General features: G+C 41.3%; 1 protein-coding gene across 1 annotated transcript in view; it reads left to right on the plus strand.

The window, feature by feature from the left end:
- The window catches only part of LOC125461780 (adhesion G protein-coupled receptor A3), a 470,817-nt gene that overhangs the window by 354,829 nt on the left and 88,046 nt on the right, over positions 1-27,942 (plus strand). Inside the window, exon 13 of the mRNA XM_048550975.2 lies at positions 27,534-27,741. Coding sequence (XP_048406932.1) covers positions 27,534-27,741 — 208 coding nt within the window. The remainder of the gene's footprint in view (positions 1-27,533; positions 27,742-27,942) is intronic.

Consider the following 27,942-nt stretch of genomic DNA (forward strand, 5'->3'; position numbering starts at 1 on the left):
AATCTGTTCACTGTATTCCAGCTATGGTCTGATGAATGTTTTCTACAGTTTAACAAACTTTCCTTACTTTCCTTTTTAAATAAATCATGCCTGTGGTGTGGAATTATAATGCACTACTTCCAGTTATGAGGATGAACAAATTTTTGTGTACTCGCCAAATCACAGATCACAATCATCTTGCTAGTCTGTTTGGTTAACTTTTAATTTGGGCCAAGTTAGACCTGCAAGCTCATTCGTAAGACAATCAAGTATTGTCCATTTATTTAATGGAATGTGAGCTGAACTGTTCTTATTCAACTCTAACGCCCTAGAACTGTGGCTTGGTAGGCTATTTCAGAGGGCAGTTAAGAGGCAACCACATTGCAACCACATGTTTGCCAGACCAGGTAAGGATGGCAGCAGCCTTACCTAAAGTACAGTTGATAATTAGATAGGTTTTTGCAATGATGAATGATAGTTGTCCTGGTCACCATACCTGAGACTAGCATTCAGCTCCAGTTTTTATGAGTTGAATTTAAATTCCACCATCTGCTATGGTGTGTTTGATCCAGTGTCTGCAGAGTAAGCGCTGTTGCACAGCTACCAGCTCGATCAGGCATTTATAATTTTGCAGGGAATTTTGTGCATACGAAGGAGATGCATGTTACTGCAAAGGAATGGAACAGTTTTAGATTTTTGGTGTGGAAGCCCACTTCAGTGAGACAGTGAAAATGGGTCTGATTAGTCCAGAAGGTAGACGTACTTGTGCTTGTAAGGCAAGTGGCTAACCAATTCCAACCCATTGGCACAACAGAAGACTTGACCAGAGAGCTTGATGTGCAGAGGTCCAATTCTGGTTGCAGCTAACCATTGGAGATAAATTACAGTAGGAGAAGAGTGGAGTAATTTATTATAAAAACACACAGATCTGGTAAAAGCAGAAAAATAAAATTGATATGATATTTTTTTTTTGCAAAAAAAGACGGAAGAATTAATAGCATTTGTGAAGGGCTATTTGCAAACTTATGCTGCCAGTATGGCAGCCACATGTGTGTTGGTCGCCAAAGTATTTATCCTGGAGAAATTAACTGACATGATTTAATTCGAATTCACCATAACCGTCTTAATTTACTCTAAAATAAAGGAAGGGCAGCAAAAGAAGATTTGGAAATTCCTAATTCTGTCAATCAAATCCTTCACTTTTTCCTTTGACAAATAATGCCCACTCAAGTCACAGTGATAGCTAACTTCAGGTGAAAATATTTGTATTACTATTCCTCTGCTAGAACTTGCAAATAAAAAGTCCACATGGTTTTCTTTCTTGTTTTGCAAGTGAGAAAGTCCTGACTTTAAAATCAGAATGTTGTTTCAAGCTGGAAACCAATATTCAATAAACTTCCAGCAAGCTCATTCATCAAAATTTCTCCCACATCACACACTGTCTTCAGATTAATCAACAACAAAAATGATCAGTGAAAGTAGAATGTTTTCCTCTCTTCCCAATAGAATAGACTAATTGATTTATTCGTTATTTCGCTGTGGTGTTACCGCAGGCATTCCACTTGCAAAGCTGCTGATGAAAACGTACCAATCAGATAATGAAAAAGGTAAGGCAGTGCAATTATTTAAAGTAACAATTTGATTTCATATCAAAACTTCTCAATTTTCGGAAAGCTTACTACACGATGTCCCAAAGCTTTAGTTTGTCGGAACTCCTTTTTGGTTTTCCTCTGATGCCCTGCCTAATGATTATCTCTTAACTGGAAGCAAAACAGAGCTTCTTGACTGTGGTTAAATTAAGAGATGGCAAGACCTCACAAGGAGGCTGAGGCTCTAGTGATATGCAGTGGAAGTTGTCAATTCACAAATGCCATGAGCAACCAGTTAAACTTGTTGTTCTTCACCTTAGAATGAAAACAAAATAAATATCATCACATTTAATACAGAACAAGCAGTCTGTGAGAACCAAGTAGTAAGAAAACTAAAGTAAATTAACACAGATATTCAGAAACCTAGACTGTCGATTCAGGCCTCAACTTTTCCACTCCTGTTGAATTGTGAAAATCCAGTATGTGATACCACTTTCACGAATTAGAACAATCTGTCATTTGAGTTGAAGTTTGTATTGTTTCCATAACTCTCTCTAGTCATATGTTGTATGATTCTTGCTTTTTACTTCATTATACTGTGATTTAATAACCTCCAGCTAGACAGGGAACATCTTTCTGTCTTGCCTCATGAAGTTGTTGTTTGACTATTTATATAAACTGTATTTTACTTGAATTAGCAGCTTTTTAGCTTGTGAAGCAAATAGCTATGTAATCTTTTCATCATAACACTTTTTACATTTTTACATGTAGTCTATTGGAAATGCACAGAGGCAGAGATGGTGCTAAATCCTAATTGCTAGTGCATTGCCAAGAATTATTTCACTTGTACTAAAATGATTAAAAATGAAACAAACTCTGTTAATAACTGTGACACTGCAACAAATTGAACCCAGTTACTTTGTTAAATTCATGCATTCATTTGTGAAGGAGAAAACAGTTAACTCTGTTTTCTCCTTCACAGATGCTGCCAGACCTGCTGAGCTTTTCCAGCAACTTGTTTTTGTTCCTGATTTACAGCATCCGCAGTTCTTTTGTGTCACAAACTCCCTTGATGTTAGTGAGTTGTTTGATGAGAAATTGCATCAAGACATAACGGTTGTTATGAAAAAAAACTGTCAAATCTGAGAAAACCAAAGGAGACCATTCAGCCCATTGACTGTGTCAGTCATGATGACTCAGTAGCATTCTTGGCTCTGAGTCAGTAAGTGTGGTTTTGAGTCTCATTTTAGACTGACCCTGTAGCATAGCACTGAGTGAGTGCAAGACTGTGGATATGTCATTTTCCAAGTCAGACAATAAACTAAGGCCCCTGTCTATCCTCAGATGGTTAGAAAAGATCTTATGGAACTATTTGAAGTAAATACTTATCCTTAACAAGCACCTGAAAACTGATTGTCCTTATCACATTGTTGCTTGTGGAACCTTGCTGTAAATTGTTTACCATGCTTCCTACACCATAACGGTGATTACACTTCAAAAAGGCCTCAATCGGCTGCATAGACTTTAAAATAACATAGGATTCTGAAAGGAGCTGTCTAAATTAAAATATTTCCTTTGTTCATCACTGTGATTGTGTCAGTTCTTCAACAAAAGCTATCCAGTTAGCTCAATTTTATAGATTTGTAATGTGACAAATAATGGGTTCTGTATTGATAAGACTGTTGAAATAGAAGTAAAAACAATTAAGCACAGTCTGGTCATTATGAGACATAGCTGCAGGATGACTTGAATTGGAATTTGATTTGGGACTTTAATCTTGAAGGGTACAGGATATTTTGGAAGGGCATAAAGCTAGGAAAGGATGAAGGGGTAGTTCTGTTGGTTAATGATGGTATTACCACAAAACAGAGGAATTACCTACGTTCAGGAAACCAGCATTTGGAACAGGTAGCAATGAAAAATGATGAAGGAAGTATTCACTTATGGGAGTGTTGTACAAGTCCTCTAACAGAAACCACAAAGTTGGGTAAAGCAGAAAGGAAGAAATATGAAAGCTTCTCAGAAAAGCATTGTAATAGTCATGGGAGATTTTAATCTATATGGACTGGAAAAATCAGATAGACAAAGGTAGCCTCTATGAGAGTTCTCAGAATGTTTTCACAATAGTTTCTTAGATTGCTGCATTTTGGAGCCAAACAATGAGCAGTCTATGATAGAACTGGTGTTTTGCAACAAGTTAGGATTAATTACTTAGCTTATAGTGAAGGTGTTCCTAGCTAACAGTGGTTGAAATGTGATTGAATTCTACATTCAGTGAGGAGGAGAGGAGTGGGTCTGACATTCTATTTTATATTTAAATTGGGCAGTAATGAGGATATGAAAGTGCAGCTGGCTAAAGTGAACAAGCAAATTAAGTTAAGGGATAAGTAAACAGGAATGCAGTGCTCATGTGTCTCTTTCCAGAAGGTGCACAGGAGACCTCTGTGCTCAGCAGCCTGAACGAAGTAGAAGATGGCTCAATAACATCATCTCAGTCTGACATCCTGAGGATCAGCAAAGCCTTTTACGCCAGACAGTATGATACAAAGCCTATATACAGTGCAACCTCCCAGTTGTTCCTGTCCTCTATCCTGGAGTCTTAGACAACAGCACGTGGGAGAGGTTGGACCAGCCGTTACTCTGGATGAACTCACCAGGGCCCTTAAGTCCTGAGAAAAGAATAAAATTCCCGAAAGTGATGGCTTACTGGCCATGGGGCTTGCTTGGCCAGGACCCGCTGGAGGGGTATGACATTGTGCTTCTGGCACGTACCTTAAATGAATCCATGAGGAAAAGTATCATCACCCTCACCCAGAAGCAAAAGGGGAAGAGGGAGAAAATTAAAAATTAGTGACCAATTTCACTGCTGAATGCAGATTACGTTGTCTGAGGTAAAAACTGAAAGAACTGCAGATGCTGTAAATCAGGAACAAGAAAGAAGTTTTTGGAAAAGCACAGTAGGTCTGGCAGCATCTGTGAAGAAAAATCAGAGTTAATGTTTCGGGTTCGGTGACTGTTCCTCCTCCTTGTTCTGAGGAAGGGCCACCGGACCTGAAACATTAACTCTGATTTTTCTTCACAGATGCCGCCAGACCTGCTGGGCTTCTCCAGCAATTTCTGTATTTGACTCTGTCTGAGGTCATTGCCACCCGGATCAGTTCAGCTCTGAGATCAGTGATTCACCCTGACTGAACCTGTTCTGTACTGGGCAGAATGACCTCTGAGAGCCTCGCGCTCCTCAGGGATATGATTGGCTATGTGCAGGAAAGGGGATGGATACCTGCCTCATGAGCCTGAACCAGAAAGGCTTATGACAGGATATCACGCACCCACATGAGGGACATTCTTTCCAATATGGGCTTTGAGGAGGGAATCCGCAATTGGATCTGACTGCTCTGCACCAACATTGTTATTGCAGTCTCAATCACTGGGTGGGAATCAGGAAGCTTCCCAATCAGATCCAGAGTCAGGCAAGGCTGCCCATTGTCTCCTGGCCTGGTTGTGTGTCGCATAGGGCCTTTTGCCGAGTCCATCAGAGGGATACGAGCCTGAGAGGGGTGACTGCTCCAGGCAGCAGAGACCTGCAGGTTCGAGCCTTCCTGCACATGGATGACATCACCATTTGCTGCTCGGATCCACTGTTGGTGCGCAGACTCATGAGCATCTGCAACCAGTTCAAACTGGCTTCAGGAGCCAAGGTAAATGGAGGAAAGAGCAAGGCCATGTTCGTTGGGAACTAGATGGACTGATCCTGTATTGCTTTCACCATTAGGATAGATTGCCTGATGGTGTTGGGAATATAATTCAGAGGGACTGGAGTGTGTGCAGAAACTTGGGAAGAGTGTATCACTAAGATGCTTGTCTCCATTGCGGGTAAAAACCTAGTCATCGGGTGTGAGGTACTCTCTGTTAGTGCCCATTTTCAGATGCTGTGCCACTGCAGTCACCCGGGCCGTTGTCAACTTCATCTGGAGGTCCAAGATGGACCATGTCCACAGGGACACCATGTACAAAGTACTCGATAAGGTGGAGTGGGGAGGAAGAATGTAATCAACAGCACCCTAATCGTGATCACCATCTTTGTGTGTGGCTGCATCAAGCTGTACATAGACCCTCAATACACAAATACCAAGTGTTACTGCTTACTGAGATTCTACTTGTTGCCAGTGTTGCAAAGAATGGGACTGATCTGGCTGCTGTGGAACACTCCAAGTAGTTGCACCATTCCATATCACCTGTCCTTCGTGGAGAAATTTGCAAAGAAAGATACCTTGACCTGAAGTCTGTCAGGAAGTGGTCAGCAATAGCATCCTTGAGACCACGTGGGAAAAGGAGAGGGTTGATCCTGTTGTGTGTTTCCCGCAGCAGACTATCAGTATCATTCGGCTGAGTGCATCATCACCAGAACTTTCCAACAAGCACCAAGACATCACTTGGCTGGTAGTAAGAAGGACGCTACCTGTGAAATCCTTTATGTACACCCACTCTGTTAGTGCCGTGCACACTGTCCTCAAAGCGGATGCAGAGAGATGAGACTGTCACACATCTCCTTCTAGAATGTGCGTTTTCAGAAGGAAGTCTGGAAGGAGATGCAGTGGTTCTCATCCAGGTTCACCCTGAGCAGTTCTGTGACAAAGAACTCTGTGCCCCAAGGTTCTGTTCCCTGGGAGGCACAGCAAGACAAACATCAACTGCACCTGGAGGACCATCAACATGGTGAAAGATGCTGTTTAGTCTGCCCAAAACCCGTTGGTCTTCAAGAGCAAGGAGTTGGCCTCAACCATTTGTTGCAGACTAGCACATTCCAAGGTCCAGGACTACGTGCTGAGGGAGACACTAAAGCTTGAAGTAGCTGCGGCCGTGGCACAGCTGGGAAAAACTACTGTCTAAGATCTTTGGCCCAAGAGCAATGTGAGTCCATTCAGTTATTGGATCCCTGGGTGCCTCAAATGTATATAAATATCATGCTTGTCTGAGTAAGAGATGCCTTGGGTTTGTTCTCCATATATAAAGTCTATATGGAATCAAACTGCTTTCGTGACTATATTTGTACGTGAAGATTTTAACGGATAAAGTATATTTTTAAAATGAAAAATTCTAGTTAATACATTAAGTATAATTTTCCAAAATTCTCATTCAGGGAAGATGGCAAATATAGCTCTTTTGTTCAGAAAAGTAGCGGGGGGATGCTGTTTAGGAAACTATGGGGCAGTTGGCTTAACATCTATCTTAGGGAAACGTTAGAAATTATTATTAAAGAAGAACTTCAATAACTTCAAGGTAATCAGGCAGGAAATTACGTCTGACCAATCTATTGACAATTTTTAACATGATTAATGTATGCTGTGGATGAAGTGGACCCAGTGAATGTATTGTACTTAGATTTCCAGATAAAGTGTTATCAAAGGTTACAGTGGAAAATACAAGCTCATGGTCTCAAGGTCGCATATTGGCAATGAATAGAAGATTGATTGGCCAATAAGAAGCAAAGAGGAAGAATGAATGGGTATTTTTCACATTGGCAAGATATAATCTAAATTGTTTACACTTTATCCAAAAGAATTTTGATGAAGGAATGGAATGTATGGTTGCTAAATTTGCTGATATGTAAAAAAGTAAGTGAAGAGGCCACAAAAATGTGTAGATAGGTTATATAAGCTTGCACAGATCTGTCAAATGGACTATAAGTTGGGAAATGTAAAATTGTTAATTTTGGCAGGAAGAACAAAAAGTGCAGTATCTGAATTGTCCAGGTTTGCTGAAATGCAAAGTGATATGGGTGTCCTCATGCAAGAATCCCAAAAGGTTAGTTTGCAACTATAGTATGTAATTAGGCTAATGGAATGTTACTATTTATTGTGAAGGGAAACTCACACATTAGTAGGACGGTATACAGGGCACTGGTGCGACATCTCTCAGATGTTGTGAGTCATTGGAACTGTCTGCTGAAAAGATGGTGTGTTCTTGAATAGTTTTATGGTATAGGCAAAATAGATTCATGCTAATCAAAGGGATGAAAGATTATTTAGTGTAGATGGGAATATAAATTTGAGTTTATAATCTGATCGGTCATGATCTCATTAAATGGGGAAGCAGGTTCAAATGTTTGATTGGTCTACTCCTCTTGTTTTGTATGTTTGTACATTCAGTTCCATTTTGAATTTTACTCTTGCAGTGGTGTGAGAAATCATACAGCAAGTTACCACTGAGGTTTGAAGCTATCTTCCAGGAACTAATACAAATACAGTTTTGAATATATACTCACGAGATCTCTTTGGCATCACAACTAATTCTCGTTCCTGTTGTTTTGGTGTTTTTGTTGCTTATAAGCATGAATTATTGTATCATAAAACTTAAAACTGTGAATGTTGGATATCTGAAACAGAAACAGAAATTGCCGTAGAAACTCAGCAGATCTGGCAGCATCTTTGGAGAGAAAGCAGAGTTAACATTTCAAGTCCAATGACCAAGTTCTGAAGAGGGTCACTGAATTTGAAATGTTAATTCTGCTTTCTTTCTACAGAATTATTGTTTAGTTTTAGTTTAATCTTATCTAGCAACTTTTTTTTCATCAGGCCACATTTACCAAACTTGAGTCCGTGGCTGCATTCTCTTGAAAGTCCAAAGTGTCCAGATGAAAGATTGCGTCAGAGCAGTCAGGGAATAAGTTACCTTGACAATTCATGCATGGGATATCGTCTTTGCTGGCTGGCCTAGCATTCATTGCCCATCCCTAGCTCTCTTTGAGAAGGTGGTGGTGAGCTGCTTTCTTGAACTGCTGCAGTCCACGTGCAGGTTGACTCTCAATGCCCTAAAGAAGGGTATTCCAATGGAACAGCTTGTTTGTAAGATTAAAAGTGCCAATTATCAAAACACTGAGAAAGTCCAAGATCCCAGTTGTGAAAATATTCCAGAATAAAGGCCTTAGCTCATAGGCCAGAGCTGAAAAGTGGCAGTTAAGTCAATGTACAGATTTCATAGAATCATGCAATCACTAGATTCATTGAATCTTTTTCAAAGAATCCCCGCAGTGTGGAAGCAGGCTATCCAGCCCATTGAGTCCACACCGACTCTCCAAAGAATATCCCTCCCTTAACAGGGAAGGAAATTACTCATGTTTGTAAGTAACCATAAAGCAATGTTGTTGGAAAGCAAATGGGATTTCATTTACCATGTCTTTAATAATCTTTCAAACTGTATAGTGTTTAGATAGCTTAGTTTGTTTTATTTTGCTTCTGCTTATTTTATGTAATAAACTTCTGATCTATGGTTAAATCAAATCTGCAGCCTGGTGGACATACATTTCTATGAAAGACTGTCACATTAAATTGAAAGAAAACAAAACATGAACTATTAAATTAGATTTCATTGTGACATCTGACTTATCCAGGAATAATATCAGATGGATCTTAATGTTGACCTTCTTCTTTATTTTAAACACAATGGTTTGCTCTATCCATGAGGTTTATTTGTCTGTCAAAAGTATTCTTGTTGAGGTCCATAGATAATAGGGATAACAGATAATTGGGATAACAGCAGCAAAGGGCAACTTCATGATTCTCATTGGCCCTTTATGCCCTGCTCGTACTACTTTCCAATTCTCATCAAGGGGTCATCATAATTTTCAAGCCTCAAAATGGGGTTAGAAAAAAAAGCATTGATATAAGCATTATCTATTTTCAAGGATCTATTATTCCTGACCACCTTCATTTTCCTAAACTATTTGTAATAGTTGATATGTTACTTTTGATCTCTCTTGTATAGGAAATTACTCAGTTTGTGAACCACTCATAAAGAAATTGAAGCTTCTCTTCATCTAAATTACCGTGTGTAAACAGCTCAGTAACACTATAATGTGGCTATACAACATATACAATCATCTCCCTCTGCCGCACACCACTACACCAACAATGCCGATATCTCCACTGATTTCCTCAGGCCTCTGAAAGAGGTTGTCCAATTTCCAATATGGAAAATCACAAAAACGTCATTAGCAGATTTCAAATCAAGGATAATCATAGAATCGCTACAGTGTGGAAATAGGCCATTCAGCCCAACAAGTCCACACTGCCCTTCCAAAGAATATCCCACCCAGACACATTCCCCTACCCCTACATTTTCCATGTCTAATCCAGTTAACCTATACATCCCTGGGCACTATGGACAATTTAGCATGGCCAATCCACCTATCCTGCATATTTTGGACTGTGGGAGGAAACCGGTGCACCCAGAGGAAACCCACGTAGACACAGGGAAAATGTGCAAACTCCACACAGACAGTCGCCTGAGGCTGGAATCAAACCCAGTTCCCTGGGACTGTGCGGCAGCAGTGCTAACCACTGAGTCACCGTGCCACCCCTATGATGTTCTTTGGTGTCAAAAGTAACCTAATGCCGGAATGTTTTCCAAATAAGTTATTTTTTAGTGAAGTTGGCAAAAACATAAATTCAGAAAATTAGCCCAACGACTCTCTGACCTTGATTCCCCCCCCCCCCCCCACCCCACTCTGGATCACCCACAGAACGCCAAAATGGACTGACCAGGAAAATGTGTGTCAGACTCCTCTTGTTGGGATCACAACATTCACCTGTCACTGATAGAAATTGTCACATAAAAGCCAACTTTATTCTAATTACACTGATCCAGCAAATTGGGCAGCATTGTCACAACAGAAATCCTACAGTGAAAACCTTTGTTCTGGTTTAAAAGGAAAGGATGGATAGATGTGAGTTACTTGGAATTCTGTCACAAAAAATGTACCTCCCTTTCTGACTGCACTCTAACAAAGAAAATAAATAGCTGAAAACTGTGGGTATATTTACTGAGATGCTGCTAAACCAATGTTGCTGATTGTTTTCAAATTGTATGGCTGTATCTTAAATTTCAATACAGCATGATGGATATTGATTTTTATTGACAGTTGATATTGTGCATATGAAAGTTGGCAACCACTTCACATGCATGAAAGCTATAGTTATACAAGACAATCCAAGTGAGCATGATTAATACCAAATTTTGGAGTTTGTAGATACGTATATTTTCCTGTGATAAATTCCACTTTGAACTTAAAATAATTAATATTCGCTCATGTGCTGCACCATGGTGGCATGGGCGGCACGGTGGCTCAGTGGTTAGCACTGCAGTCTCGCAGCGCCAGGGACCCGGGTTCAATTCCAGCCTCGGGTGACTGTCTATGTGGAGTTTGCACGTTCTACCTGTATCTGCATGAGTTTCCTCCGGGTGTTCTGGTTTCCTCCCACAGGCTAGGTGGATCGGCCATGCTAAATTGCCCATAGTGTTCAGGGGTGTGTAGGGATTATAGGGGGATGGGTCTGGTTGGGATGCTCCAAGAGGCAGTGTGGTCTTGTTGGGCCAAAGGGCCTGTATCCACACTGTAGGGAATCTAATCTAATCTAATTAGTTGATGGCTTCATCTGGGAGTAATGAATGAAATCACAATAATATCTGCCATGTTCACCCTAGAATCATGTAAAAACATTTTAGCTGTATAGTAACAGAAAATAGGTGATCACAAATCAGCAGCTTGTTTCGCACTTAATCCGATTTCCCTTTCCATTATTTTGCTATTGCCTCCTGTGCCTGAGTCAGTGACAAGTTTCATCCTGGTTTGTGCTTTAAATCAGTGGATTCTGAATTGGTTTTTCTTTGCTTGAAGCCATCTTCATTGTTACAGCTTCCTTTTTATTGATGAAGCTACAGAGGCAGCAACTGTGGGGTGACAGTTTTGAACAGCCCAAGGTATCACCGGCACCTTTCGTCACCTTATTTGAGCACTGCCTTAAAAAAGGTAAATTTGATAAGAAAGCAGTAAGTAAATAGGAAAAGATTTAAATCATGTTGGATGAAACATATCTGTTTCTCTAAATGATTCTTCTATTGCTTTTATTACACAGCAATTTGTTCTTTAGTTTGGTTTGATAGCATACTTATATGTTTATCAAATTGCAATAAACATTTGTATCAATGCAGTTGATGCTTTTGAATTTAGCTAAAAATGGCCAATTTAGAGCAAGGACGTGTGAGAGAAATGAAAACACATGGTCACATTTTCCAGTGTTGAAAGTCACTTTTATTTTGATACTAGAAATGAAAGAACATCGCCCGTCAATTCATTTTAAACTTCACAGTAATAGAAAATACAATTGACATTTATACATATAACATATTTAAATGAAGGCATTAAAATTCCTTTATGGTGGTGTAATCTTGGTTGTAGACATCAAAGACATTCTTTTTTGCTCAGTTGCAGTGTAAACCAGATGACAGTGTTTGTTCGATATAGTTTAGCTTTCATTTAACTTGTCATTGGATGTTTTAGCAGCATAAGCTGCTGCCACAGCATTGTGCAATTGGAAAAACAGATCAACAGATTAGAATTGAACTCTCTACTTAAAGAATATCCCATTTAATGAAGAATGTGATGATTGATGTCTAGTGTTTCACACATAGTTATGATTTCCATTCAATTTACCTTGTTCCACACTGAAATTTCTAGGTACTGTAATGTGGCATGATAAAGTCATTATAAAAATGTTATTTAATTCTTCAGAAATAATTCTGGATCTATGAAGTAAAAAGTTTGGTTACATTTTTCATGCCTACTGCTGATTTAAAATCGAGCTAACCAATTCCTGATTTTTATTCTAAGACCCATTTGTTCAAAAGTAAATTATCTTTTTAAAAGCTTACTTTGGAATGAATGTAGAAAGCTTGGTACCAAATCATAGTGAAACACATAGTGGTAGGATCTAATTCTGCATAATATGAATGTTGAATTTCAGCATCAGAATGAGAATTAAACACAGACTACCATAAAGGCAGCAGGAAACTGAGAAATCACTGATTTTGTTTCTTCCCTGTAACATTTACCAATCGCTGGTAACAAAAGCCTGGAGACAATCATTTGTCTGTTTTTCTATGGTGCATGATAAGTAAGGACCTCATCAAGAAAAGGGGAAAAAACATAAATGCTGTTTTTCATTATTTTAGTTGGTATGTAGCTTAATATATTACTGATGTTTCCACTCAGCTTTGTGAACCTGCACGCTTCAACAGTGCATGGTGGCATTTTCTGTTTACAGTAGAGAGAAAAAGGTGGTTTACTGAGAAGTATATCCCATTTTTCAAAAGTTTAGTGGGTTTAAATGAACTGAACTCCGTAATCAAAGGGGCTTGGATTAAGCCTCAGAATTATAAGAGTAGGTGATCTAACAATATAGACAAAGAGACTCAAAATAGGAGACTCAAAAACACAGCCAAAATATTTACAAATTAAAAAGAGAGCAGGGTAATTTTTCAGGGAAAAATGCATTTAAATAAAGGAGGTATAGTAGATTATTTTCTAAATATTGACTGTAATCTGATATACAAAAATAGCCTTGTACATTCCTAAAAATTCCTATGTTTCTATATCCCTAGTGATGCTGACACTGTTAGAGTTATGTGGAAATAAGTCTGGATCTCCTTCCATGGAAAAAAAATCATACAAACTACCAGGCTAATTTTTTGTCAGGAGACCGAATCACCCGGTGGTTGATGCAGATCAATACAAATTTGTTTTATGCCAACAAATGTTGTGAGCAAGGTCACAGATTCTAAAAGAAAAAATGCACCAACCTCTCTGCTTGAAGTTACACGTGAGGTCACTCTGTTTACTAGCAGTGATGCCACCTCCATTTTAATTATTATTTTTCACAATATCAAGTTCAGAAAACCCAACGAATGACAGTTTCCAGTCGATCCTTGATTTGATTGATAAGATTGTGCTTGGAGATATATTTAACTTGTGATGATTGTGCTTGGAGATATAGTTAACTTGTGATGATTGTAATTATTTTTAACGTTATTTTAAACCCTTCAAAGAACCCCTTGTCAATAAAATAATCTCTCTTCTGTTATGAGCTCGTAACTTTGAACTTACTGTCAACTTGATCAGTTGCTGTGTTTGGCTAAAATTAAAACATACTTAACATTTTATTACAATGGGTTGTAAGGTCCAAAGTAGTGCAGTTGTTGACATGCTGAATGATAAATGGTCTGTAATAGAACTAGGCAGTATAGTTAAAACATGTGATAGGGTGCATGATGAAAAAATTGCTACATGCAGAATCATCAGTTAACAAACCATGGAGTAGGAATCAATATTTATGTTTCTGTTCCTTGATATAATTTGTATATTTTTTGTTTAGCTGTAATAAAAACTTGGTAAATATGTAAAGGATTGAAAGCAAAAGAAAACAAGCTATCGTTTTCAACAAATCTATTAATTCTAAATTATACATATTAAACTATTTATCTTCTATCAATTTTTATAAGGCCATTGTATATAATAAGGAGAATTATATTCTTACCTCAAGATGCAATATTTTTCTGGCTGAATGGTGTATTGGAAATGGCCTGCGCAAATTCAAATTGATACTGTGTACTAGAGGCAGCTGGTTGTCATGGGAGCAGTACTGCAGATTCTAATTCCTGCTTCTGAGTAGCACTAACAGAAAAATGATGCTGAAGACATAATGGGTGAACAAATATTAGCTGCTTACATTCTCACTGTCATTTTTCTTATTACACATCCCACCTGAACACTGATGTGTGCCTGAGTACTGATATTTGTCTTATCATGAAAATAAATGGTTTGTGCTTATCTGGTCCACAGAAAATAAATATGTTGTTTCAGCAATTTAATAAAATAGCAAATCTTTGGTTTCAACTTGACAAAAATCACAACAGTGTTTTCTTGAATTTCATCCAAATGGATTAGTTCCATGGTGCAAAATGATAATGCTATAAGCAGAAAATAGTGGAGAAGCAGAATACAATGCAGAGTTCAGTCACGTTTGTGCATCGAGGTATTTCAAAGACCGATCAAATTTAAAACTTTCTTTCAGAATTTATCTTTTTGAAACCATAATCAATGATGTGACATAATAATTGCAGTTTTCTGTGCTCACGTATTTATTTTGAAGATTTAAATCATATGTTGAAACACCCGAGTGCATTTGTGAATCAGCATTCCCTGGGGTATCTGAGAGGTGAAAACAAGGCATCAATGAGTTTCTACTTCCCAACTCATTTTCGTAGAGCTGTTATGTACTGTGTGTAGATTGTACACATCTTTTTCATTTGCTGAGTAACTTTATTACACGTGACGATATATGAGAATGTGAAGAGAAGCTGGCTTTCTCTGGCCAACTGATAAAACTACCACAAGAAAGTCATGTTATGTGGGCTTCATTTACTATGGACAAGTTATAATTGCCAACTACCCGATTGTAATGCTTGAATCTAGGATGTGTTAAGACTGAGATAACAAGTTGTAGAGCTGGATGAACACAGTAGGCCAAGCAGCACCAGAGGAGCAGGAAGGCTGACGTTTCGGACCTAGACCCTTCTTCAGAAAATCTGAAGACTGAACTGGGGTTTGTGTGTGGAGCCTACTGAGAAACAAGGGCTTGTGTTGACCTTGCCGACTGTAATCCTGTGATCTGTTGCATGCTGGGGAGCAGAGTTAATTTTCTCTCTGTCTTGCATCAAATGTTTATGCCCAAGAGCAACAAAGGAATTGGAAAAGTTGCCTTTGCAAATTACCATTTGTTTCACACATTACTGTGGGAAGCACTGCTAGATATGTTAATCTGATGGTGGAATTTGGAAATAGCATTGCTTCCAAGATATTACAACTTGAATGTTTGGTAAACAACTACTTAACGACAACTTTTTGTTGATTTGCCCTGTGTAATATGTGTAGTAACAGTCAAGGCTGATTTGGAAACAGAATATCCATAAAATACTCAAAGTATTTTGATGCATTGGGGGGATTCCCAAAACCAGCCCAGCTCGTCCCCGCCTCCCTAACCTGTTCTTCCTCTCACCTATCCCCTCCTCCCACCTCAAGCTGCACCCCCATTTCCCACCTACCAACCTCATCCCGCCTCCTTGACCTGTCCTCCCTGGACTGACCTATCCCCTCCCCACCTTCCCACCTATACTCTCTTCTCCACCTATCTTCTTCTCTATCCATCTCCGGTCCACCTCCCCCTCTCTCCCTATTTATTTCAGAACCCTCTCCCCATCCCCCTTTTCTGATGAAGGGTCTAGGCCCAAACCGTCAGCTTTTGTGCTCCTAAGATGCTGCTTGGCCTGCTGTGTTCATCCAGCTTCATACTTTGTCATCTTGGAGAGGGGTGTGATCTCTATCCTTCTTCATTACTGTTGAACCCAATTAAAAGATACAAAATGTTTGTTGAATGTGTTGAGGGGAGAGATTAGAACTTTGAAGGGAATGTATTGATTGCTAATCAACTGAGGGGAGGCAGGTAAAAAATGAGGAGCCACTTATAGCTGCCCCAGGGCATCGTGCCAGCCCCATATAACGCTTAGATGAACAAAGGCAGATTTGGCACTTGGTAACAAGGAGCCTTTAACAATTTGCAGATGGCAAGGAGAGTCAGCACTCTGGTGGGTGGGTGTTGAACAAGTGACATTACAGGGACAGAAGAGCAGAGGGCGCTGCCTCCATTGCATTTGGACAGTCTAAAGGATGATTGCAATTTACGATGGGAGTATGATTGTAAGATTATGGACAGTGACAATGAGAAGTAATGTCCTCCATAAAAAGAGTGAAACACCAGGCAACAAGAGGGCACAGGAGAGGAAAAAGGATTAAAAAGACAATAGAGACAATAGTCTCATTTTTGCGTTTACTGCTAAAGATGGGGCTACCTGGAGGTCACAAGGACGCAATGCCACAGGAGGATACATTCTCTCAGCAGATGATCAAAGAACCTGTAACCACACAACACCATGTCATGCTGTAACCAACAAAGTCACTGTAGCCTTGTTGGTCATTGATGCCCTCTTTGTCTGAGCAATAATTTCGCCCAACATCGCTGGACTTCTGTTCAGACTGCCATTGATCACACTTGTACAGCACCAAAAATGGAAGCAAAACCAGAAGCTTGGCCTGAGAAACTGGGCATGGCCACTTAGCCACTCAGGACAGTTAGGGTTCTCTCATCACAGGTTGGGCAAAGCTGAATGTTGGGCATTGTGCCATCTGTCCTGGGTTTTTTGCCCTATTGTGGCTGTTTTCTGCGGGACTGACAAAAAGGGAGGAATGCATGAGATTAAAATGTCTGGCACATCTGTTAGATGCAAATCCCGAGAAAGGTGATGAGGTGGACTAAGCAAGTGAGTAGGCAGCTGAGATGCACTGCAAGGTTATTGGTGTGGGGAAATCGGGTTAGTAAGAGCAAGTGAGGAAAGGTGTTGCAGGCAGTTGTGAGTGTGGCAGAGGAAGAGCCTTGGTGGGAAGGATGTACAGTAACAGAGATAAAATGAGCATGAGGCAGCAGAGAGCAGAGTGTAGCACTTACTGGTTGATCAGATAAAATTATTGACCTTCTTCCTAAGCTGCTGGATGTTGCTCCACACGGCCGAGGCCGTACTGACCAGGGTGGCAGCCTCAGACCAGGCTGGCAGCATTTGGTGTTATGGCCTTCAATGCTGGTTTCATGGTCCTCTGTATTGGAGCCGTTTTTCCTCATTTTAACTGTCAAGCTTCCGCCAACCACCTTATATCTGTGCCCCTGGCAGTTGACCTTTCTGCTCGAGGAAACAGGTCTTTCCTGTCCGCTTTAAGACCTTCATTATTTTGTGTATGACAATAAAATTACCCCTTAGTCTCCTCTGTTCTGTAGAAAACATCTTGCCAATGCATCATCCAGGCAGCAATTTTCAACCTGACAACACTCTTTTAAATCTCCCCTGTACTGTGTAGACTATGTCATTCCTCTAACACAGTAACGAAAGCTACAAGCATAACTCCAGCTGTGGCCTGGTTTTGCCCTTTTGTGTTTTGTATAGTTCTATCATTACATTCTGTATCTGCATTCAGTACTTTACCTAATGAGGGAAAGCATCCACGTGCTGCTTTTACCACCTTATCTACTGACTTGCCACCTTCAGGGACCTGTGGGCATAAAATACAAGGTCTCTGCCTTCCTCTACCTCCCTCAATCCCCTCTTGTTTGGCATGAATTCCCTTGTTTTGCTTTTCTTCTCCAAATGCATAAGCTCTCACTTCTCCAGACTGAATTCCATATGCGACTTTACTGCCGCTCGACCAAAGTATTGATATTGTCCTGTAGTTGATAGCACACCCTAAACATCAAGGGACCCAACTCTGAACCCCATGGAACACTACTGGAAACTGCTTTCTATTTGCAGCATCCTCTGTTGAAGATTTCCTTTGCATTGGGTTTCGTGTCATTAAGCCAATTTTGGATCCAACTTGCCACATTCCCCTGTGTCCTTATTTGGTCTACCTCTTGCATTCTTTCTGAATAATGGCACAATGTTTGCAGACCTCCAGTCCTCTGGTAACTCACCTATTGAGTGAATGTTGGAAAATTACCATCAGAGCATTCTTTCCTGGCTTTCTTTAACAACCTAGGATATAACTTATCCAGCCCTGGTAATTTATCTACCTTCAAGGAGGTTAGTCTCTCCAGTATTGCTTTTCCTTTCGTTATGCATATTTTAAATAATATTTCACCCTTTACCTAGAATGCCTGGATCATTCCTCTCCATTATGATGGTAGACACAGCGTGTTCCTTAAGAGCCATGACTACAGCCTCTGCATCCACACATGAGAGACCACATACATCTGTAATGATCCCAAACCTTCCTTTAGTCACTACATACTCTGATCACACTGACAAAACATCTTTCTATTTTCCTCAATTTACCAGCCAGTATCCTTTCTTATTGTCTTTTTCCTTTCCTCAGTTTTTTTTACTTCATCCTTGAACTTTCTGCACTCCTCTAAAGTAATACCTTTTTGTTATTGTCATGAGCTCTTTATTTCTGATCTGTATGCTTCTGGATAATCAAGGCACTCTGGACTTAACATTGCCACCAGATGCCTTGGTGCAGTTTTGAGCCTTGATAAGATCACACTTTGAATGTTGCATGCTCTTTTGGTAACTTAATCTAATGAAGGATGCACTTTTCACTGAGGGAGTGCAACAGATGCTCATCAGATTAATCCCTGGGTTGGCAGGATGTCTTATGAAGAGAGATTGAGGAAACTGGGTCTGTATTTTCTTATTTACAAGCATGGGAGGTGAATAGATTGAAACACAAAACGCGTACAAGGTGAGAGGCTAGATGTAATAGAATTCTTTGCCGAGCTGGTGGGACCCCAACCCAGAGGATGTGGCATTAGATTAAGAGATAGACCATTTAAGACTAAGATAAAGAAGAATTTCTTCACTCAGAAGCTGGTGAATCTTTCAGATTCTGTCCCACTGCATGTTATACTAGCTCAATCATTAAGTATGTCAGGACAGATTTCTGGATAATAGTGACATTAAGAAAAATGAGGATATACTGGGGGAGTGGCATTAAGGTAGGTGGTCAACTTTGGACTAATTGAGTGGCAGAGCAAGCTTGACAAGTTGAATGGCCTACTCCTGTTCCTATGTTCATCATACCAGCCTGGTTGAGTTGGATTCACTACAGCTCACACTGATGTTTTTTTCTGCACAATGAGCCATGCCTGCCCCGTTTATCTTTTCATATGGCATTTAATAATGTCACTAGACTGGTAATCCACAGGCTTTGGAGCTGGGAGTCAGCAAGTCATACAGCATGTAAACAGACCTTTGGTTGAACTAGCCCACGTCAACCGTGTTCCCAAACCAAACCATGTGCATGCATTTGGCCCACGTCCTTCCAAACCTTTCCCACTTGTGTATTTATGCAAATGCTTTTAAAGTGTCATAACTATTTCTACATTCACCACCTCCTCTGAAAGTTCATTCCATGTATGAACCATTCTTTGTATAAAAAAGGTTGCCTCTCACATCCTTTTAAAATCTTACTACTTGCACCTTGGTAATAAGATCCCTAGTTTTGTCCTCCCCTCCCCTGGGGAAAAGACCCTTGCTGTTCATCTTACCTATCCCCTCATGATTTCACATACCTCTATAATTCACCCCTCAACATCCTACACTCCGGTGGAAAAAGTCAGAGCATATCCAGCCTATCCGGCAACAGCCTAATAAATATTTTCTGAACCCTCTCCAGTTTAACAATATTCTTCCTGCTGCAGAGCAACCAGAACCATATCCAGGTCTCTAGAAGAGGCCTCACCAACATCCTGTACAACCTCAATATGACATCCCAACTCCGATACTCAAAGATAACAAAATGTGGAGCTGGATGAACACAGCAGGCCAAGCAGCATCTCAGGAGCACAAAAGCTGACATTTCGGGCCTAGACCCTTCATCAGAGAGGGGGATGGGGAGAGGGTTCTGGAATAAATAGGGAGAGAGGGGGAGGTGGACCGAAGATGGATAGAGGAGAAGATAGGTAGAGAGGAGAGTATAGGTGGGACGGTGGGGAGGGGATAGGACAGTCCGGGGAGGACAGGTCAAGGAGGCGGGATGAGGTTAGTAGGTGGGAAACGGAGGTGCAGCTTGAGGTGGGAGGAGGGGATAGGTCGGAGGAAGAACAGATTAGGAGGCGGGGACGAGCTGGGCTGGTTTAGGGATGCACTGGGGGAAGGGGAGATTTTGAAGCTTGTGAAGTCCACATTGATACCATTGGGATACAGGGTTCCCAAGCTGAATATGAGTTGCTGTTCCTGCAACCTTCGAGGGGCATCATTGTGGCACCGCAGGAGGCCCATGATGAACATGTCGTCTAAGGAACGGGAGGGGGAGTTAAAATGGTTCGCGACTGGGAGGTGCAGATGTTTATTGTGAACCAAGCGGAGGTGTTCTGAAAGCGGTCCCCAGGCCTCTGCTTTGATTCCCCAATGTAGAGGAAGCCACACGGGGTACAGTGGATACCACATTAGCAGATGTGCAGGTGAACATCTGCTTGATATGGAAAGTCATCTTGGGGTCTGGGATGGAGGTGAGGGAGGAGGTGTGGGGGCAAGTGTAGCATTTCCTGCAGTTGCAGGGGAAGGTGCCTGGAGTGGTGGGGTTGGGGGGAGTGTGGAGCAGACAAGGGAGTCATGGAGAGAGTGGTCTCTCCAGAAGGCAGACAAGGTTGGGGATGGTAAACTGTCTTGGGTGGTGGGGTCGGATTGTAGATGGCGGAAGTGTCGGAGGATGATGTGTTGTATCCGGAGGCTGATGGGGTGGTATGTGAGAACGAGGGGGATTCTCTTAGTGCGGTTATTGCAGGGGCGGGCTGTGAGGGATGTGTTGCAGGAAATGCGGGAGACATGGTCGAGGGTGTTCTCGACCGCTGCGGGGGGGGGGGGAGGTTGCGGTCCTTGAAGAACATGGACATCTGGGATGTGCGGGAGTGGAATGCCTCATCCTGGGAGCAGATGGAATTGTGGGAGATGTAGCAGTTTGGAGCGGAAATTAGCTTGCTGAAAGAAGACAGAGGGTGGTAGTTGATGGGAAATGTTCATCCTGGAGACCAGTTACTAGTGGTGTACCGCAAGGGTCGGTGTTGGGTCCACTGCTGTTTGTCATTTTTATAAATGACCTGGATGAGGGCGTAGAAGGATGGATTAGTAAATTTGCAGACGACACTAAGGTCGGTGGAGTTGTGGATAGTGACGCAGGATGCTGTCGGTTGCAGAGAGACAGATAAGCTGCAGAGCTGGGCTGAGAGGTGGCAAATGGAGTTTAATGCTGACAAGTGTGAGGTGATGCACTTTGGTAGGAGTAACCAGAGGGCAAAGTACAGGGCTAATGGTAAGATTCTTCGTAGTGTAGATGAGCAGAGAGATCTTGGTGTCCATGTACAAAGATCCTTGAAAGTTGCCACCCAGGTTGACAGGGCTGTTAAGAAGGCACACAGTGTTTTAGCTTTTATTAATAGAGGGATCAAGTTCCGGAACCAAGAGGTTATGGTGAAGCTGTACAAAACTCTGGTGTGGCCGCACTTGGAGTATTGTGTACAGTTCTGGTCACCGCATTATAAGAAGGATGTGGAAGCTTTGGAAAGGGTGCAGAGGAGATTTACTAGGATGTTGCCTGGTATGGAGGGAAGGTCTTACGAGGAAAGGCTGAGGGACTTGAGGCTGTTTTCATTAGAGAGAAGAAGGTTGAGAGGTGACTTAATTGAAACATATAAAATAATCAGAGGGTTAGATAGGGTGGATAGGGAGAGCCTTTTTCCTAGGATGGTGACGGCGAGCACGAGGGGGCATAGCTTTAAATTGAGGAGTGAAAGATATAGGACAGATGTCAGAGGTAGTTTCTTTACTCGGAGAGTAGTAAGGGAATGGAACGCTTTGCCTGCAACGGTAGTAGATTCGCCAACTTTAGGTACATTTAAGTCGTCATTGGACAAGCATATGGATGTACATGGAATAGTGTAGGTTAGATGGGCTTGAGATCGGTATGACAGGTCGGCACAACATCGAGGGCCGAAGGGCCTGTACTGTGCTGTAATGTTCTATGTTCTATGCGACGGAGGCAGAGGAATTGGGAATAGGGGATGGAATTTTTGCAGGAGGGTGGGTGAGAGGAGGTGTATTCTAGGTAGCTGTGGGAGTCGGTGGGCTTGAAGTGGACATCAGTTTCTAGCTGGTTGCCTGAGATGGAGACAGAGAGGTCCAGGAAGGTGAGGGATGTGTTGGAGATGGCCCAGGTGGACTTGAGGTTGGGGTGGAAGGTGTTGGTGAAGTGGACAAACTGTTTGAGCTCCCCTTGGGAGCAAGAGGCGGCGCCAATACAGTCATCAATGTAACGGAGGAAGAGTTGGGGTTTGGGGCCACTGTAGGTGCGGAAGAGGGACTGTTCCACATAACCTGCAAAGAGGCGGGCATAGCTAGGGCCCATGCAGGTACCCATGGTCACCCCCTTTGTCTGTAGGAAGTGGGAGGAATCGAAAGAGAAGTTGTTGAGGGTGAGGACGAGTTCGGCTAGGCAGATGAGGGTGTCGGTGGAGGGGGACTGGTCGGGCCTGCGGGACAGGAAGAAGCAGAGGGCCTTGAGGCCATCTGCATGAGGGATACAGGTGTATAGGGACTGGATGTCCATGGTAAAGATGAGGTGTTGGGGGCCAGGGAATTGGAAGTTCTGCAGGAGATGATCTTCCCTCCCCCCACTGCATCCCAAAACCAGCCCAGCTCATCCCCGCCTTCCTAAACTGTTCTTCCTCTCACCTGTCCCCTCGTCCCACCTCAAGCCGCACCTCCATTTCCCACCTACTAACCTCATCGCACCTCCTTGAACTGTCTGTCCTCCCTGGACTGGCCTAGCCCCTCCCCACCTATACTCTCCTCTCCACCTCCCCACCTATACTCTCCTCTCCACCTATCTTCTCCTTTATCCATCTTCGGTCCGCCTCCCCCTCTCTCCCTATTTATTCCAGTTCCCTCTCCCCATCCCCCTCTCTGATGAAGGGTCTAGGCCCAAAACGTCAGTTTTTGTGCTCCTGAGATGCTGCTTGGCCTACTGTGTTCATCCAGCTTCACACTTTGTTATCTTAGATTCTCCAGCATCTGCAGTTCCCATTATCTCCGATACTCAAAGGCCTGAGCAATGATGGCAAGTGTGCTAAATGCCTTTGTAATCACCCTGTGACACAAATTTCAAAGAATTGTGTACCTGATCCCCTCGGTCTCTCTGTTCTACAACATAACCCAGGGCTCTACCATTAATTGTGTAAGTCCTACCTTTATTAGTTTTTTCAAAATACAATATATCACATTTATCCAAATAAAACTCTATCTGCCACTCCTCTGCCCATTGACCCAATCGATCAAGATCTCTTTGTAATGTTAGATAACCTTCTTCACTGTCCACTAAACCACTAATATTGGTGTCACCCGTAAACACACTAACAGTGCTTTCTAAATCCTCATACAAATGACACATAAATGATAAACAAAAATGGACCCAGTACCGATCATTTTGGAACACCACTGGCCAAAGGCCTCTAGCCCAAAAAACAACCTTCTATCACCACCCTCTGTCTCCTGCCGTGAAGCCAATTTTGTATCTAATTACCAAGCTCTCCCTGAATCCCACATGACCTAACTTTACTAATTAGTTTATCATGCAGAACCTTGTCAGAGGCTGTACTAAAATCCAAATAAACAACCTCTACCACTCTGCCATCATCAATCTTTTTGGTTACGACTTCAAAAAACTCAGTCAATTTTTTTGATATGATTTCCCTCGTACAAAACCATGCTAACTTGCCCTTGCCTCTCCAAATAAATATAAATCATAGCTTTCAGAATCCCCACACACAGCTACAGTTCGCAGGCTTCTCCTTATAGCCTTTATTAAATAAAGGCATAACATTAGCCATGCTCCAGCCCTCCAGCACCTCACCAATGGTTACAGGCGACACAGATATCTCTGCTACGGGCCCTGCAATTTCTTCCCTAACGTCCCCCAACATCCTGAAATTCACTTGATCAGGTCCCGGAGATTTATATTTTCTAAGACCTCCAGCAATTCCTCTTTCCCATTGTGAACAGCTTTGAAAACATCAACATTTATTTCCCCGAGTTCTCCAGCCTCCATTTCTTCCTCCACAGTAAAATCTGACTTAAATTATTCATTTAATATCTCTCCCTACTTCTGAGATTCAACATGTACGACCTCGTCAATTTTTCATGGGCCTTATTCTCTCCCTAGTTGCTCTTTTGCTCTTAATGTACTTGTAGAATTTCTTTGGATTATCCTTAACCTTATTTGCCAAGGCTGTGTCATATCACATTTTGGCACTCCTGATTTCCCTCCTAAGAATGCCCCTACACTCTTTGTACACTTCAAGAGATTCATTTCACCAAGTTTCCATATCTAATGTATGATTCTTTCTTGTTCTTGACCAAAGCCTCAATATCTTTATTCATTCATTGACCTCGACTCTTACCCTTCACTCTAACGGGAACATTATGCCTCTGAACTATCATTGTCACACTTTTGAAAGTCTCCCACTTGTCAGTCATCCCTTTACCTATGAACAGTCTGTTCCATTCAAATTTTGGGCTTTTCTGTTCTCATACACTTAAAAATTTGCCTTACTCCAATTAAGAAATTTAACTTTTGTGGTGTGGAAGGTCAATCCTTTCCATAACTGTTTTAAAACGAATAGAATTATGATCACTTGTCCCAAAGTGTTCCCCTGCTATCACTTCAGTCACTTGCCCTGCCTTATTTCCCAAGAGAAGATCATGTTTTACCCCTTCTCTAGTGGGAGCACTCACATATCGACAAAGAAAATTATCTTGAACTCATTTAACAAATTCCTCACCATCCAAGCCCTTAACACTGTGACAGTCCCAGTCAATGTTTGGAAAGTTAAAATCCCCTAGGATTACAACCCTGTTATTCCTACATCTGAGATCCCTCTACATATTTTCCCCTGAATTTCCCCTGAATTTCCTTCTGCCTGTTGGGGAGGCCTTATAGTACAATCTCATCAATGTGATCATTCCTTTCTTATTTCTAAGTTCTACCCATATAGTTTCACTGGATGATCCCTTGGAAATATCCTCTTGAAGTACTGTGGTGATGTTTTCCTTCATCAAAAATGCCACTCCCCTTCCTGTCTTACCTCCCATTCTATCCTTGCTTTAGCATCTAACACCCAGAACATTGAGCTGGCACTCCTGACTTTCCCTCCACTGATTTTCTGTAATAGCTGTGATGTCCCAGTTCATGTTCCCATACATGCCCTGAGTTCATTAGTCCCACCTGTATGATCCCTTGCAATGAAAAAAAATGCAGTTTAATTCTTCAGAGTTACCTCATTTTCTGATTTGCAGTGGTCTGTTTATGCTAATTAGCTTGCTCTTTTCTGATTCAGAGCCATCTTTATCTGCCTTTCAATTTTTACTGCTACTTATGAAGGCCCCACACCCTGTCTCTACTAGTTTAAAGGGTCCTAAAATAGAAGTAGCAAATCCCCCACCAGGATGTTGGTCCCTTTCCATTCAGGTGAAATTCATCCCTCTTGAACATGTCTTACTTGCCCGAGAGAGATCTCAATAATCCAAAATTCTGAATCCTTGCACATTGCACTATCTCTTCAGCTATTGATTTATCTGCCTTCTCTTTTTATTCCTACTGCTATTAGAACGTGACACCAGAAATAAACCAGAGATTACTACATGTGAGATCCTGTTTTTTTTACCCTCCGACCTAACTTCTTATATTTACTCTGCAAAGCCTTAATCCTTTTCCTAACTATGTTGTTTCTACCAATGTATACAACAACTTATGGCTTCTTATTTTCCCCTTTGTCAATTTGCTTCACCCCTGTCCTTGCCTGCCTGGTGCCTAGGTCAACATGCTAATCTGGATGCAAGGTCACGGCCGTAGAATCTCCTATCTGTGCCCCTGACAGGAGAGTCCCCAACAACAATTATTCTTTTAAATCTTGACAAAACCCATATGTTAAGCTATCTCCTTCTTGAACTGCTGACTCTGTTTTTGAAAGGGCATCCTGTTGCTACCTCAGTACTGGGGTGTCTTCTACTTTGTAAGGTGAGCCATTGTGCTTAACTGCACAGTGAGCTCACCTTCTGGCCATTTATTAGCCAGTTCAGGGAAAATCACAGCCAACTGACTGTTTCCTCCAAATTGTCAGAATTTGACCCCTTCCTGCCCACCCCCCCCACATCCCCTTCCATACACACACACACACACACACACACACACACACACACACACACACACACACAAATCAACCTGACAGATTGCAGACAGCAGAAAGTGCCTCAAAACCCACGGAGAAAATTTTGCTGCTGGAGTTGACCAGTAAAATCCGTTCGCCTGCAAGTTGGGTTCCTCGCTCGTATTCTCTGATAACCTTGGCTTATCCTATCTGACCTAACATGGAAAAAACAAGTGCATACTTACATTCTTACTTCATGTTTTTTTTTCTAGCTTGCAGTGTTATGGCTGGAAAAATCAAATGAGAGGCTGGTTGGTTCATGACAGGTACCCAAGTAGAATGAGATTGGGGAATAGTATAGATTCTGTTTAATGCGTTCTTTGTCTCTGCTGGGCCAAGTATACATTGACAGACTGGAGTCAATGGTTATTTCCACTCTTACTTCATGGGTTTTTTTTTCATGGCATTTGCTGCATAATGTGCCTCCACCTCTACCTGGCCTAAGGCAACATTCTGTCTCCAAATATTACATCTGCTATAGAGGTTTTATGAGATTATCATTCAGGTTTATAATTGCACATACAGTAAATGTCACAGAATCTGTGACTGTTAATAACTGCAATGTTTAATATTGTGGGTAAAATGTTTAAACAAAACTTTTGTTTGAAGTTTATTACTAATCACAAAAAGACAAAAAATACAACTGCGGACAGTGTAAATATTACATCAGTTTTCTAATGAGGATATGCTGTGAGTCACTGAAAGCTTTTTGTACTGATGTGTGATTAATCCAGGCAGATGACAGACACAGACAAACGGAATCATTTAAGAGAAAATAAAGAAATTAGTGCTGTCTATGTGGAGAAAATTTGGGATTAGAACACTTGAATATGTTTCTGCTGTGTTTACTTTGAGGAGGCACTTTATTTCACTGCTGTTTCACAGTAATAAAGAACAAAGACTTCTGTGCAACCTTTTTATAAATCTATTCTGTATGTAAGTTGTCTGATTCTGTTGCAAGTGAAGGATAAAAGCCTGGTAGATTGTCTCTTTAAATAAGATCTGCAGTGTTGATGTAACCCTCTAGCTTGGATGGTAGGAACCATTCTCACCTCTGCAGCAGGGAGCTTGACCAGAAAGACACTCTCAGGCAATGGAAATGTGCTGTTTGTTAAAATGCACTGAATTATAGCTATTCCCCTAGTTATAACTCCAGTTTTTGGTAGCTTCCAATCTGTTAGTAAAAGAGACAGTTCATATGCATTGCTGTAAAGGAAATTATTGAAAACAACAATATTGTGACTCACATCTTCTTTCTTTAATTCTACAGAACACTGTAGCTGTGGCTTCAGTTCAGTTGCCACCTGCAATTTTCACTCATTTCCTCGCCTTGCACACTGTTGACAACTCATCTTGCAAGCTGCAATTTATTGTATTTCGGAATGGAAAACTCTTTCCCAGTACAGGTAACTCATCAAACCTTGCTGATGATGGGAAACGCAAGTGTGTTTCGACTCCAGTTGTCTTCATCAAAATAGGTAATTTTCTATTTAAATTTGAAAATCTATATATTATACTAGTTTAAATGATGCATATGAGATTACCATATTGGTTTTATTTTACTTTGAGAGACAATGAAACTGAACAGATTCCTGAATGGTGTTTTTGTCAAAACGTTGTTAGTCAAATCATTTGCAAAATGTTGCACTTAACTAAATTAATTCTGATTGTATTGCTGA

Source organism: Stegostoma tigrinum, chromosome 20 (assembly GCF_030684315.1).
Source record: "Stegostoma tigrinum isolate sSteTig4 chromosome 20, sSteTig4.hap1, whole genome shotgun sequence".
In the NCBI taxonomy this organism is placed as follows: domain Eukaryota; kingdom Metazoa; phylum Chordata; class Chondrichthyes; order Orectolobiformes; family Stegostomatidae; genus Stegostoma; species Stegostoma tigrinum.